The sequence below is a fragment of the Spea bombifrons genome, chromosome 10, assembly GCF_027358695.1.
Source record: "Spea bombifrons isolate aSpeBom1 chromosome 10, aSpeBom1.2.pri, whole genome shotgun sequence".
Classification (NCBI taxonomy): Eukaryota; Metazoa; Chordata; class Amphibia; order Anura; family Pelobatidae; genus Spea; species Spea bombifrons.
Window position 1 is genome coordinate 7,510,219 of NC_071096.1, and position 14,243 is coordinate 7,524,461.

The window sequence follows — 14,243 nt, forward strand, 5'->3', positions numbered from 1 at the left end:
TCCAGCCGCTCTAGTCCTGATCTCGTTTGTTGAGAGAGACGCTCCAGCCTCGCTCTTCCCCTGTCGTTGGTGCAGTGTGTTCCGGTCCCTGTGAGTGTCGGCCTGTTGCTATCTGTTTTCGCGCCTGTCGCTCTGCGGGATTGTCGCGACAGGAGCTCTGACAAGCTACACGATGTCCTATAATTACGTAGTGACAGCGCAGAAGCCCACGGCTGTTAATGCCTGCGTGACAGGTATAAGTCACATCGTGAAATGCTTTTTGACCTAAATACATAATGTGTGCCCACAGTGTTTATGTAACATGTTCTGAATGCATGCGTGGTTACCACAAAAGTCACACCAACTCATGTGTGTCCTGAAAGTGTTAACGGGATGCTGGCTTTTACCCCATACCATGCATATGCCCCCCTATTCTTCATGCTCGTGTAGATACATTCTTTGTTATCGGGTGGCTCCCATTACTTAAGCTCAAGCTAATAAGGTCTGCCAGTATGATCATCTTACACCATGTAATGCACTTGGTGGTGTCCCAGGTTATTAAGGGGCAGCGGTTTATGGCAGGCGGACTAGGTGGGCCGAAAGGTTCTTATCTGCCTCCAAATTCTGTGTAAAAATGTGATTTATTTTGTGAGTTTCTGGGGAAAAGCAGCACCTTAATTGCAGAAAGCGAACGGTTTTCCTAAATGTTGTTAAACGTTCGCTTTTTAGTGATATAACATTATATGTGATTTATATAAAAATATTTACGGCGGCCAACTGCACTCATTACCCCGCCCCCCCATGTTCGAATCGTTGCTCGCAAAAATGGGTTTATACATGATTACGTTAGTTTAGCTGTCGCGTATGTTTTGCTAGATGATCTCGTGCAAAATATTATTTTTTGGGACTTGGAGACCACCCCTGAAACGCGACAAGATGAAAACGTAAACACTAAATTGAAATGTTGTTTATGCTGTTGTTAAACACGTGATTCTGTTGTTAAGCATTCTATTTATTTAGCTATGGTAGCATGTTGTAGACATAAATAAAATAGCGTATATTAGTGTATCTTAGAGATCATCCCGTAAAGAAGAAGAAAAAAATCACACGGCTATGTACAGTAATGTTAGGTTAGCAAAAAGCATCCTTTTATCTACAGGATTGGAGGCGGCCACTGTTGTCAGCACCACCCTGAGCTGATGCTTTATGGCAATGCTGATGAAGTCCATTCCTCCATAGACTTTTATTAGCATGTCCGGCAGGGTGATTAAGACTGAGCCATTCAATTGTTTACTATAGGCAGTAACAAGAGGAGTCAGGGCATTTGTCTAGCTGATCAGGCTCTGATAACGGAATGAGAACACATACAAAGAGCTAATATGCAGCTGTCTGAAAACTTTGTTATGCAAAACAAACAAACAGAAAAGCACAATATTTTTGAAAACCTATTTTTAATTTTATACAAATAATAGAAGAAAAAAATATATGATGAGGGTTACGATGGTAACCCTGATGGTAATTTAATAAGACCTATAACGTTAATCATGGGATATTCAATATGTTTGCTCTGCACATTTTGTTCTGTACGTTAGATATAAGTGTATTTGGAAAAATGTTGCTGCAGTGCAACTGATTAGACACGCCAAAAAATTACATTTTTGACTTTAGTGTTGCCTGTTTTGTGATGGAGTGCCAATGATATAATGCCAGGTGCCCAGCTGCCAACAAGTACTGTGGTAGTGATCTCTTATTTCAATGCACATTTACTTTATTGCATTCTAATTTCCCCTCACAGGGCATTTTACGTCTGAAGATGACTTAAATCTCCTAATAGCCAAAAATACACGGCTGGAGATCTATGTAGTGACTCCAGAAGGCCTGCGACCTGTAAAGGAAGTCGGAATGTACGGCAAGATCGCTGTCATGGAGCTTTTCCGACCCAAGGTGAGCTCCCTTCTGGTTTTTGGGCAAGGATGCTTTGGTAGGGTTTATATTGCAATACAGCGTTGTGTACGGGGCTCTAGCAGGATCCTGTGATTTATGGGTGGGAAGTAGTATACAAATACATGTAAATATTGTGCTGTCGTATTATTTTAGGCAGCGCCTGACATCTCAGAGTTTTGGGATTCTAGCACATGTTCTGAAAGTTGAATGCATGCTTATGATAAAAGATGAGAGAATGTGGAAGATGCATTATTAGCTGAGCCATTTTTTTTTTTACTATATTTCTAGGGGGAGAGTAAGGACCTGCTGTTTGTACTGACAGCCAAGTACAATGCTTGCATCCTGGAGTATAAGCAGACTGGAGACAGCATTGATATCATTACCCGGGCACATGGCAATGTACAGGTAAGGACCTGATAAAGCAAGACTTCTTCCCATAACTTACTTTCATTACTGTCAGTATATTTGTATGTTTTTGCAAATATCTATCAAATGATTTCCCCTAGATAAAAATAATAAAAATATTATTCTCTACTAGGGCTGCAACAACTAATCGATAAAATCGATAATAATCGATAATGAAATTCGTTGGCAACGAATTTCATTATCGATTAGTTGAATCGATTATTATCGATTATAAAATGAGGGTTTTTTCAGAGCAAACGCTCTGAAAAATCCCCCTCATTATATAATCCGTTTAGTCTGACTCACCGTCTCACAGCAGCAGCTCCTACTTACTCCCCCTCCCTGTAATCACTGTGACAACTGGCCCCGCCCCTTCCTTCTCCAGGCCAGAACCACATGGCTGTGACACTCATCTAACTGTAAGTATATGTATGTATATATATATATATATATATATATATATATATATATATATATATATATATATATATATATATATAATGTGTATGTGTGTGTATGTATATATATATATGTATATATATATGTATATGTATATATATGTATGTGTATGTATATATGTATGTAATATATATATATATATTTGGGCTACTGAAAGTTAGGGGAGGTGGGGGTTAATTTAGGGGCAGTTATGGTTAGTGGGGTGTTTAGGGTTAATTTAGGGGCAGTTATGGTTAATTGGGTGTTTAGGGTTAATTTAGGGGCAGTTATGTTAATAGGGTGTTTAGGGTTAATTTAGGAGCAGCTGTGGTTAATGGGGTGTTTGGGGTTAATTTGAGGCAGTTGTGGTTAATGGTGTGTTTAGGGTTAATTTAGGGGATGCTGTGGTTGATGGGGTCTTTAGGGTTAATTTAGGGGATGCTGTGGTTAAGGGTTAATTTAGGGGCAGTTATGGTTAATGGGGAGTTTAGGGTTAATTTAGGGGAATCTAAATCCTGGGGGCAGTGAAGTGACATATCTGGGGGTATAAGGCATATACAGTATATAAGGCATATGTGGGGAGGGCAGTGTGGCATGTCTGGGGAGGACGGAGTGGTGTATCAGGGTGTATAAGGCATATCTGGGGGTAGAGTGGCATATCTGGGGGTAGAGAAGTGGCATGTCTGGGAGGCAGGGTGGCATGTCTGGGGAGGATGGAGTGGGGTATCAGGGGATATAAGGCGTATCAGGCACAGTGGCAGATGTGGGAGGCAGCGTGGAGTGGCAGATGTGGGAGGCAGCGTGGCATATGTGGGAGGCATTGTGGAGTGGCAGATGTGGGAGGCAGCATGGCGTGGCATATGTGGGGAGGGCAGGGTGGCATGTCTGGGGAGGATGGAGTGGTGTTTCAGGGGGTATAAGGCGTACCAGGCACAGTGGCATGTGGGGGGTAGAGTGGAGTGGCAGATGTGGGAGGCAGCGTGGTATATGTGGGAGGCAGCGTGGAGTGGCAGATGTGGGAGGCAGCGTGGAGTGCTGTGGTAGGCAGCGTGGCATATGTGGGGGGGCAGCATGGCATGTCTGGGAGGCAGCGTAGCAAGCCTGGGCTCAAATGTGCATATATAGGGGGGCTGGTTGGGAAATAAAGACAAGAAATGTATTATCAAAGTTTTTTTATTCTGCTGTTTGTATTTAACATCATTTGTTTAGTAAATTATTTTAAATGAAAAATTTACATTCATTTTTTTTATCCGATTAATCGATTAATCGAAAAAATAATCGGCCAACTAATCGATTATTAAAATAATCGTTAGTTGCAGCCCTATTCTCTACCTCCACTCATGTGAAACAAAAAAAAATGAGTACGAGAATAAAAAAATACATCAGTTATGCTATTTTTGTGTCGAGTAAAAACCCATTCAGACATTTTTATAGACAACAGATTTAAAGGAAAAAAAAGTAATGGAAAGTCATGCTTACAGTTGGAATAACTATTATTGATACATGTAGCCATATTTATTTTAATTTCACAATGTTTTCCTCCCATTTGTCTTTTCAGGATCGCATTGGCCGCCCTTCTGAAACTGGCATAATTGGCATTATTGACCCTGACTGCCGTATGATCGGCCTCCGCCTTTATGATGGACTTTTCAAAGTTATCCCTCTAGAGAGAGACAACAAGGAGCTCAAGGCCTTTAACATACGTTTGGAGGAGCTTCATGTAATTGACGTGAAGTTCCTATATAGCTGCCAGGCCCCTACAATCTGTTTTGTTTATCAGGATCCACAAGGTCGGCATGTTAAGACGTATGAGGTCTCCCTGAGGGAGAAAGAATTCAGCAAAGGTCCATGGAAGCAGGAAAACGTGGAGGCCGAAGCATCAATGGTTATAGCAGGTATGTATACCGTCAATACGCTAGGACTGAAGTCTGTGGCAACCTGTGATGAAAGTATATTTTCATGTAGTTTTTACATTTACATATATATACATCACAGTATAATCGTTACTCATTGTGGGTTGTTGGGGCACCTAGATACCGAGTGGCAACAGGATTTATCTTCTCTATTCCTTTAGACTTAATCTTTTTGTGTTTTTAGCTTTATTAAATTGCTTTGCTGTGTTTGCACATCCACTGGAGATCTTTCCCAGGTATCTGCAGTATAGTAGAAATTTCTAACCTTTTAAACCTTCACTCATGACCTCTTGTTCTGGCGCTTTTCTTTTTATTAAAAAATGGTTCTTATGTCTCTAATTTGTGGTCTCCAGAAACGGACACAGTATTTTGTGCTGAAATATTGTGGAAGAATGTGTACTTTTGACCACTGGTAATAATTTTTGGTATGGAAAGCGTAGAATTACTTACTGAATTTTTATGTCTCTCAGTCCCAGAACCCTTTGGCGGAGCGATTATTATTGGTCAGGAATCCATTACCTACCACAATGGTGAAAAATACCTGGCAATTGCACCTCCAATTATTAAGGTGAGTATAAACACCCTTTAGTTATGTCAGATAAAAAAATAGTAGATAATGCTTGTGTGATCGTGTATTGCAAACAAGTGAATGTTTGTTGATAATGAACTGATTTGTTCTGTCTATTCAGCAAAGTACCATTGTTTGTCATAACCGTGTTGATGTGAATGGATCTCGTTATCTGTTGGGAGACATCGAGGGAAGGCTTTTCATGCTTTTGTTGGAGAAGGAGGAACAGATGGATGGTAGTGTTACTCTGAAGGACCTCCGAGTGGAGCTTCTTGGGGAGGTGAGAGATGAGAATACCTGGTGCAGTTTTGCTTTGTTTGGGAAATGTGTAGATGAACAGAGCTCTCTGATATTTTAACATTAAAGCCCCGTTTTCTGTCTTCTGTCTTAGACGTCCATCGCTGAATGTCTCACATACCTGGATAATGGAGTGGTGTTTGTGGGTTCACGACTTGGAGACTCCCAGCTTGTGAAGGTATTAAAATATTTTGGAGGCATTTACTCTACATATTATTGCTATGAAAAGCTGTTTGCTAGCTAGAAGAATGACTTAAAGAATCATGCGTACGTAATTGAAATTGTTATATTTAAAGATAAGGTGCAAGGTTGTATACAGGGTAGACTCAGCTTATTTTTATCTGCCTCTGCAGCTTGTTTGTCATTCTTAAAATTTGACTTTATATCACAGTTTACTTTATCATTAACATCACTTCTTTCACAGAACCATCTTGTTATTTCTATCTGTTTTCACAACGATATCCTTCTCTAAGCCGAAGTCATTTTGTATTCTATCTCCCTTAAATTTGTCACCCACCCTCTACCGCTATCTCTCCTTCAGTCCTTTCTTTGAATCGCAGATCATTCTGCAGTCTTACACTTTCCCGTTTAAACATATTCTTCTTTCACTGCAGCTCACGGCCGACAGCAATGAACAGGGTTCGTATGTTGTGGCCATGGAGACCTTTACAAACCTGGGGCCTATTGTGGATATGTGTGTGGTGGATCTTGAGAGACAAGGACAAGGACAGGTCAGGTGACATCTATTTATTCCTTATGTACCTTTTGCATTGTCAGCATGCTTACATCTCTTCTGTTCTACAGCTGGTAACCTGCTCTGGGGCCTTTAAGGAAGGATCTCTGCGAATCATCAGAAATGGCATTGGGATCCATGAGCATGCCAGCATTGACCTGCCGGGGATTAAAGGTGACATTGGGGAATGGTGCCAATAATGACTGTGATTGTTATTGCTGGAAATTATACATATATTACCAAATGTTACACAAATAGGAATTTACACCTGTTTCAGGTGTACAGTATATTCATATACTTTTATTTGTCTCTTCTTTTGAACTAATCACCAGGTCTGTGGCCTCTAAGAGTGGCAGCCAATCGTGAGACAGATGATACTTTGGTTTTGTCTTTTGTGGGGCAGACCAGGTCAGTAGTTTGCTATAGTTTGCAATGTATAGTCAGTCAGTCAATCAAAAGGACTACTTCAGATGCTAAGTTGTGTCAATGCCCTATGTAGGGTTCTGACGCTGTCCGGGGAAGAAGTAGAAGAAACGGACCTTGCTGGTTTTGTAGATGATCAGCAGACATTTTTCTGTGGAAATGTGATGCACCAGCAGCTCATTCAGGTAACTATGAAGAAGGTTCCTCTGTCGGTCTCCAGTTCACTTACTTTTTCCATCCATCTTTAAACTGGTTAAACCCAAACACGCAAATTCTTCTTTATAGATCACATCAGCCTCAGTGCGACTCGTTTCCCAGGACCCCCAGAGCCTTGTGAGTGAGTGGAAAGAACCTCAGGGTCGCAAGGTCAGCGTCTGTTCCTGTAACAGTCGCCAAGTGCTACTTGCCGTGGGGAGAGTTCTCTATTACCTGGAAATCCACCCTGGAGAGCTGAGACAGATGAGGTAATCAAAGATCACAAAATAATGCAATGGAGTATCTGTGGAGCTTTTTTTTCGTTGTAACACGTTTCTCCTTGCCTGCTGTATCTCTGAAACTGACCATTTAAGCTTCCAGTGTTCCACAGTAGACACAAACTGACTGCCTTTTCAGGTTAACTGGTTAGATGCCACCATGATAAAGTCAGACAGATTGTAATAGTAGTTGAATGAGAGAAAGTGTAATAGATGAAGCTGGCAACAGATTATTTTCCTGTCCGCAGTACGGTTAGGAGGCAGACTTTACCCAGAGAAGCCTCTGTTTTTACTAGAAAAACTCTTCTTTATTTCCAACTCTTGTGTTTAGTTCCAATTTGATGATTTCCTCACTGCTGGCGTCTTTTCATTTTTGTTTTTAATGATCTGTCCCACAGCTGCACTGAAATGGAGCACGAAGTTGCCTGTTTGGATGTGACGCCTCTTGGCGGCAACGATGCCATGTCCTCTCTCTGTGCCATTGGGTTGTGGACAGACATCTCTGCGCGGATTTTGAGTTTACCAGATTTCCAGCTGCTCCACAAGGAAATGCTGGGTGGAGGTATTACCAAATAGCCCAATGTGGACAGGACACGGTCTTCACATCAGAGAGACCGCAATTATACAAAAGCTTCCCGAGCTACATTTTTATTTATCTTTTTCGCTTATTGCCTCTCATTACAGAGATCATCCCTCGTTCCATCCTTATGACGTCATTTGAGAATAGTCACTACTTGCTGTGTGCTCTTGGAGATGGTGCTCTCTTCTACTTCAGTCTCAACACCGAAACAGGTTTGATGGACATGTTGAGGGAATATAGTCCAGTGTTTCACGGTTGGCTTGTGGACGTGAATAGTTACAGAATTCTAGATGTGATTCTTAAGTTATTAGTAACTCGTAGAAGTAACATCACTACCGCAAGTCTTCATGGTTTTTGGATGAAAAGCACTGTTAACATTAGACTGTTCTTTTTCACAGGTCTTCTGAGTGACAGGAAGAAGGTGACTCTTGGAACCCAGCCCACCGTGCTCAGGACTTTCCGCTCGCTATCTACGACCAATGTGTTTGCCTGCTCTGATCGACCCACCGTAATCTACAGCAGCAACCACAAGTTGGTCTTCTCCAATGTGAACCTGAAAGAAGTCAACTACATGTGCCCCTTGAACTCGGAGGGATATCCTGACAGGTGAGGCTGATGGGTTGGTTTCTGTTTAGGCTTGTTAAGATGCTCATTAAGCCATTGTTTGGGTTACCCACAAGTCTCGTGCAATCGCAGTTCGGGCAGCGTCTGTACAGATTCCTTTCTAATACATTTTGTTGTAACAACTCTTCCACAACCTTTATCTTACTGTTTTATTCCTTCCCTGCCCCCAATCTCTTTTATAGCTTGGCTTTGGCGAATAACAGCACACTGACTATTGGAACAATTGATGAAATCCAGAAGCTTCATATCCGCACAGTGCCGCTGTACGAATCTCCAAGGTGTGTGGGGTTTTACATGGATTGGCGGTATAAAGCAGCCATAAGTAGTCAATGCCTTACAATCTTCTCCTAATTCCAGGAAGATTTGCTATCAGGAGGTGTCGCAGTGCTTTGGGGTGCTGTCAAGTCGGACCGAGGTCCAAGATGCTAGCGGAGGCAGCTCTCCTTTAAGGCCTAGCGCCAGCACACAGGTTGGTATCTAAACTCCAGCCACATCAGGTACAGGTTTGTGGTTCCGTTTCAACAGCTGAAGGATTTTATTTTTTGTTATACAGGCCCTCTCTAGCAGCGTGAGCTGCAGTAAACTCTTTTCAGGGAGTACATCTCCCCATGAAACCTCGTTTGGAGAAGAAATTGAAGTTCATAATCTGCTGATAATTGATCAGCACACATTTGAAGGTAACCAGGAAAAAATGAAGCTGATTTTTTGCATGATGACGTGATAAACTGCCCAGTGTGCCATATAGGTCGTCTTGTAGGATGAATCCTGGATAAAATGGCCTATGCAAACCTTTTCATTTGTTGGTCATTGTCTCTGTTTCCTCAGTCCTGCACACGCACCAGTTCCTGCAGAATGAGTATGCACTAAGTTTGGTGTCTTGCAAGCTGGGGAAGGATCCAAGTACGTACTTTGTGGTGGGAACCGCTATGGTTTATCCAGATGAGGCAGAACCAAAACAGGGAAGGATTGTGGTTTTCCAATACTGTGATGGTAAGCGGAAGTGTTTATAAATACTTTAGGTTTTTATAAGGTTATCATATGGAACTGATGTGGGAGTATACTTAGGCACTGTCGAATAGTCCGTACAGTACAAATATGACTATATATTTCCTTCACACACTGTGTAGCGCATGGCATGCCATTCATATAATGACTATATTCCCACAATATGGTTCCTTTTTAAATGCTTCCGTAATGTGTGATGTTAAGGCTAACTCTGCGTACTCCATTCAGGGAAGCTGCAGACTGTGGCTGAAAAGGAAGTGAAAGGAGCCGTGTATTCAATGGTGGAGTTTAATGGGAAGCTTCTGGCCAGCATCAATAGCACGGTGAGACTGAAGAGTCAAAAGCGAGTGTGCAAGACTATAGAAAGGCAGAAAATGGTGTTGCTAACCAGGCACCTTGTTTTTGTATAGGTGCGTCTGTACGAGTGGACCGCTGAAAAGGAGCTGCGAACAGAATGCAACCACTATAACAATATCATGGCCCTGTATCTGAAGACAAAGGGAGACTTCATCCTGGTGGGGGATTTGATGAGATCTGTGCTGCTGCTTGCCTACAAACCGATGGAAGGAAACTTTGAGGAGGTTGGGATTTATGGAAAGCTGAAGGGAACTGGGGAGTCTGACTTAACGTATTGGGCAAAAGGATGGAATTTATTTCTGTAGGTTACTGTATTTAATAATAACAATACATCGAGGCAGAGTGATAGCACAGATAACTGTTTAAGGGGCGACCGGCTGAAAGACCCATGTAATTGAGGACTTTGTGATAATTCTGAGTTAACTCCAGTAAGCTATTTGACAAAATGGTTTTTCTTAAATTAGGAATCTGTTTTTCCTCCAGATTGCACGTGATTTTAACCCCAACTGGATGAGCGCTGTGGAGATTTTAGATGATGACAACTTCTTGGGAGCTGAGAATGCGTTTAATTTGTTTGTATGTCAGAAGGACAGGTAATATAACAGGTTCTGTAATGTTGGGGGTTTCTGTTGTGGATTATTAGCAGTCTGCCATATATTGAACTTTGTAAATTGATGCCATTTTTGACAGCCTTAAGTATCAATTATCAAATCAAGGTTTTGTGAAGAATCTGGTGGTGGTCGGTGCAGAGAACTGCCATAACTTTCTCTTAGGAAAAAAAAAAGCTCCTCTTCTGGGCATGACTTCTTGGCTGGAATTCTGTAAACTGCCGGGTGCGATATTAATGTTTTTTTTTTGTTTTTTTTTATTGCTATTACAACTATTAGTGCTGCCACAACAGACGAGGAGCGCCAGCACTTGCAAGAGGTTGGCCTCTTCCACCTGGGCGAGTTTGTGAATGTCTTCTGCCATGGATCCCTGGTGATGCAGAATCTTGGGGAGACGTCTCCACCAACCCAAGGCTCAGTGCTCTTCGGGACAGTTAATGGAATGATTGGTGAGATCAGAAATGTTTTTTTTTTTTTTTTTCTTCTCAATTCCTTAAGATTTTCAATATCTCAGATGTATCAATATTTTCTCTGTCTCTTAGGACTGGTGACTTCAGTTTCTGAGAGCTGGTACAATCTCCTCCTTGATGTACAGAACAGACTCAACAAAGTCATCAAGAGTGTGGGCAAAATTGAGCACTCCTTATATCCTTTGTGATTCATTTAGACATCACCTCTTTTCCTGGCGCTATTATATTTTTGCCCCATTTGGCTGATTTACAGCAGTATTTATACAATTATTTGGCAGAGCATGCTAAAGACTGTATTAAGTCATACAACTGGTGTAAGTCCTGAGTAAGAGGAACATTTACTAAAAAGCGCGATGTTACAGGTTTGACATGGACATTAACTACCCCATTTCAGTCCTACCTGTGAAAAATGTATTATATGACATATGATTGTTTTTGGAAAGGTAAAATGATCTTGTTTTTATTTTTAAATCCCAAAGGGGTTTCTATCAAGTCAGCAAACTTAACTTTTTTTTTTCTTTTCAAGGTGAAACTCCTTTCTTATGGGGTAGATGTTCAGGGTTGATTTCACTGTACTCCCCAGCTCCCCCCCAAAGGCAAAATAATGGTTGAGGTTCACGTCTGTTGGAAATTTAAGTGGGCTTTTACATCCTATACTTTTCCTTAACTTGCTTTTGTTACCTGGAGGTCTTTCCATACGGAGAGAAAGACCGAACCTGCGACAGGATTTATCGATGGAGATCTAATAGAAAGTTTTCTGGATATCAGCCGGCCAAAGATGCAAGAAGTGGTGGCCAATCTTCAGGTGAGGATAACTGAGATCCACCATTGCTCTTTGTATATGTTAATGTGATCATCCTGGAGGTTGACCGGTGTGTGCAGAATTTAGCATCCTTCTGGCTGGATTTTATTAGTAGCATGTAAAGATGTATATGTCCTTTAGGCTTTCAAATATAAATAATTAGTAAGCAGGGTCATCTTGGGAAGCTATGCCCTCGTGGAACCTGAGCTTTGTTAAGCCCTGGATCATATGGGTCATATAAAATGAATATTGTCATTGAATTTCAGATTGATGATGGCAGCGGAATGAAGAGAGAGACCACCGTTGATGACTTGATAAAGATTGTAGAGGAGCTGACAAGGATTCACTGATTCTCTGGGCATTGCTTGAAGTTTTCCGCCTTGGCTTCCCCAATCCTCCTAGCACCAAGGGATGGACCCTCTCTGTGGGACCTGATGGACAATGAAAATGCTCAAAACTCCAAGTGATGGAGGACTTCTCTTTGCTGCCCTTCTGGCACTTAAACCCTTTGCTTCCAGCGGGGATCACAGAATTTGCAACCCCTCCGTTAGCAAAAGGAAAACAAATGTGTGGTTGTACGAGATACCCTTGCCTGACTCCCCTGCCCCGTTCTTGTTGCTCTCACCCTATATTCATACATGTATTTTTTCTCCCTCTTATAAAATATTGTGATAAGAGTTGCTTTAAGGACGCTGTATGTAGAAGACGGGGTGTGCAGGAATGGGGCTGTGTGTTGTCTGCAGCAACTGGGTTGTTTAACATGATTTCTGCTGTAATGGTGCCGTGACCTCCCTTATGAAAAGGGAAAGGAGGTAAATCATTTTGTGAGGTTTTATGGAATAAATTAGACTGGAAGTCACATAACAGAGAGCTTAATTGGTACTTGGCAGAAGATCTAGCCGACAGTGTCATGTCTAATAATCTGATGGGTATCGGTACATGTCACGGATCCTGGGATTTGTATGCATTTACCCAGCGCCCATAAAATGGGATTTGGATGCAGGTCTCTTAGTTACGGTAATGCATTCGGCTCGGCTCCTCGTTTAGCTCATCCGAACTTTTTACTACCAAGTTTGCTGTTGACTTTCTACAGAATCGATCAGATGTCTCCAATGCGGAAGAATTCCATGAATATCAGTTGTCAGATTGAAGACCTGCTCCCCGGAATTATAACTAAATAGATATGGGCCAGTAAGCAAGCGAATCATGCAGGTCATCGCCCCATTGTGATCCGGAATACCGGATAGTATGAAACACTTACACTGCCAAAAAGTGTATCTGTATATGTGGAATCAAAATAAAAAACGAGCCTTGTGCTGACAGCTAACTATGGGTCGTCCTCAATCACCAGACACAACTCCTATACTCCTCAGCCAGCCTACAACTCCATGATGCGTGCTTAGAATTCTCAGATTAAAGGAACGACTTGTAATGCCTACATAAAACCCGAATTCACTGTAAAAAGTGGCTTTTTCAATTAAAACAATTTTTCTTTATAAGTTAGGAAAAAGTTGCTTTGCGGAATTTGTGGTCAGTAAGTCCTTGAAGCATGCGTGGGGTTCTGCCGGTCTTTTTAATAACCAACAGTTACCGGCACAGTAAAGTTGAGCTCGTTGATAGAAGGAAGACCTAGATGGTCCTTCAAGATGTTACTCTCCAACTGCTCGGTAAATTGTAGCCGGCTAGTTCCCATCACGGCGAGGATGTTAATAGCGAGTGTATGATGGAAACTTGAACCTCACGGGTCTCTGGAACATCAGCTTACTTAGTTAAACGTCTCCCACGTTGGTGCTCGGAGAAATTGTAGCGGTGTGCGCCTGTCGTCGCGTAGTTTTATCCGCTTTAGTGCCTCGCTGCTTGTAATAAAGTTATTTGGAGAGCCGCTACCAAGGATGACTCTCACCATAATAAACATGCAGCCGCTTACTTTATGTGCCGGCCCGACTGCCAACGCTGGGATTTAAGAAGTTGTGTTAAAGGCGAGATCCACGTCCGCTATATGACTAAAAAAACATTCAACGCACCGCTGTGTATTAAAGTCTGAATTCCCTGTTGACGGATAATTACGCTTTACAGGGGCATAAATTCCGGGTGAGGCTGGGGGCAAAGCTTTCCGCAGAGGGCAAAGTTCTAGATAATGGAGCATTCCTTCTGAAGGTGAATGATACAATGTATAGAGCAGTTCTGGAGCTGTGAGAAATCTGGAACAGACAGCAGGGACGTGCCTTTGGGTTCATGATGGTTGTTCTGCACTTATGTTAGCCCCCCAAAACTGAGTGTTTGAAATATGACCCAAAATTGTGTGGCTGTATGTCAACCGGGGGTTAATATAATGAATATAATGTTCTAGTTAGAATCTGTGGTAGTAGAATAAGTACCTGCCACCAGAACATGCCCATATGGCCAGCGAAGGCATAAACGTGGTGGGGGGATTGGAGCGGTGAGGATCTGTATTGTAGGGTTCTAGGTTAGAATGCTGCGCAGCCATTGGAGGTTACATCCTGACCTTCCGTGCGGTTCTGCCGTAGTCTTGGGTTCCCACTTGGGTAACCCGCCCAAGGCCTGTATGGTTGGAAGTCTCAAAGTACGTGATAATAATAAACTTGGTATAAGGAATTTCAGAA

At 42.1% G+C, this 14,243-nt stretch overlaps 1 protein-coding gene across 1 annotated transcript; it reads left to right on the forward strand.

Annotated features, from left to right (window-relative positions):
- Positions 1-70: 70 nt before the first annotated feature.
- DDB1 (damage specific DNA binding protein 1) lies at positions 71-12,296 on the forward strand. Its single transcript, XM_053449678.1, has 26 exons — positions 71-233; positions 1,775-1,923; positions 2,212-2,328; positions 4,325-4,661; positions 5,150-5,247; positions 5,369-5,527; positions 5,639-5,722; positions 6,159-6,275; positions 6,349-6,451; positions 6,610-6,685; positions 6,777-6,885; positions 6,986-7,164; positions 7,572-7,735; positions 7,858-7,965; positions 8,152-8,359; positions 8,560-8,655; positions 8,735-8,846; positions 8,931-9,054; positions 9,203-9,367; positions 9,611-9,705; positions 9,793-9,963; positions 10,223-10,332; positions 10,627-10,796; positions 10,890-10,992; positions 11,499-11,622; positions 11,886-12,296. Exons 1-26 carry the CDS (start codon positions 173-175, stop codon positions 11,967-11,969), a joined length of 3,423 nt encoding a protein of 1,140 aa, XP_053305653.1. The 5' UTR covers positions 71-172; the 3' UTR covers positions 11,970-12,296.
- Positions 12,297-14,243: the final 1,947 nt, after the last annotated feature.

Excerpts from the sequence above, each read along its gene's own strand:
- DDB1 (XM_053449678.1), top strand. The coding sequence starts at position 173 with ATGTCCTATAATTACGTAGTGACAGCGCAGAAGCCCACGGCTGTTAAT. Across the intron at positions 234-1,774 it reads TGTTAATGCCTGCGTGACAG|GGCATTTTACGTCTGAAGAT; the intron begins GTATAAGTCACA and ends TTCCCCTCACAG. Across the intron at positions 7,736-7,857 it reads CAAGGAAATGCTGGGTGGAG|AGATCATCCCTCGTTCCATC; the intron begins GTATTACCAAAT and ends CTCTCATTACAG.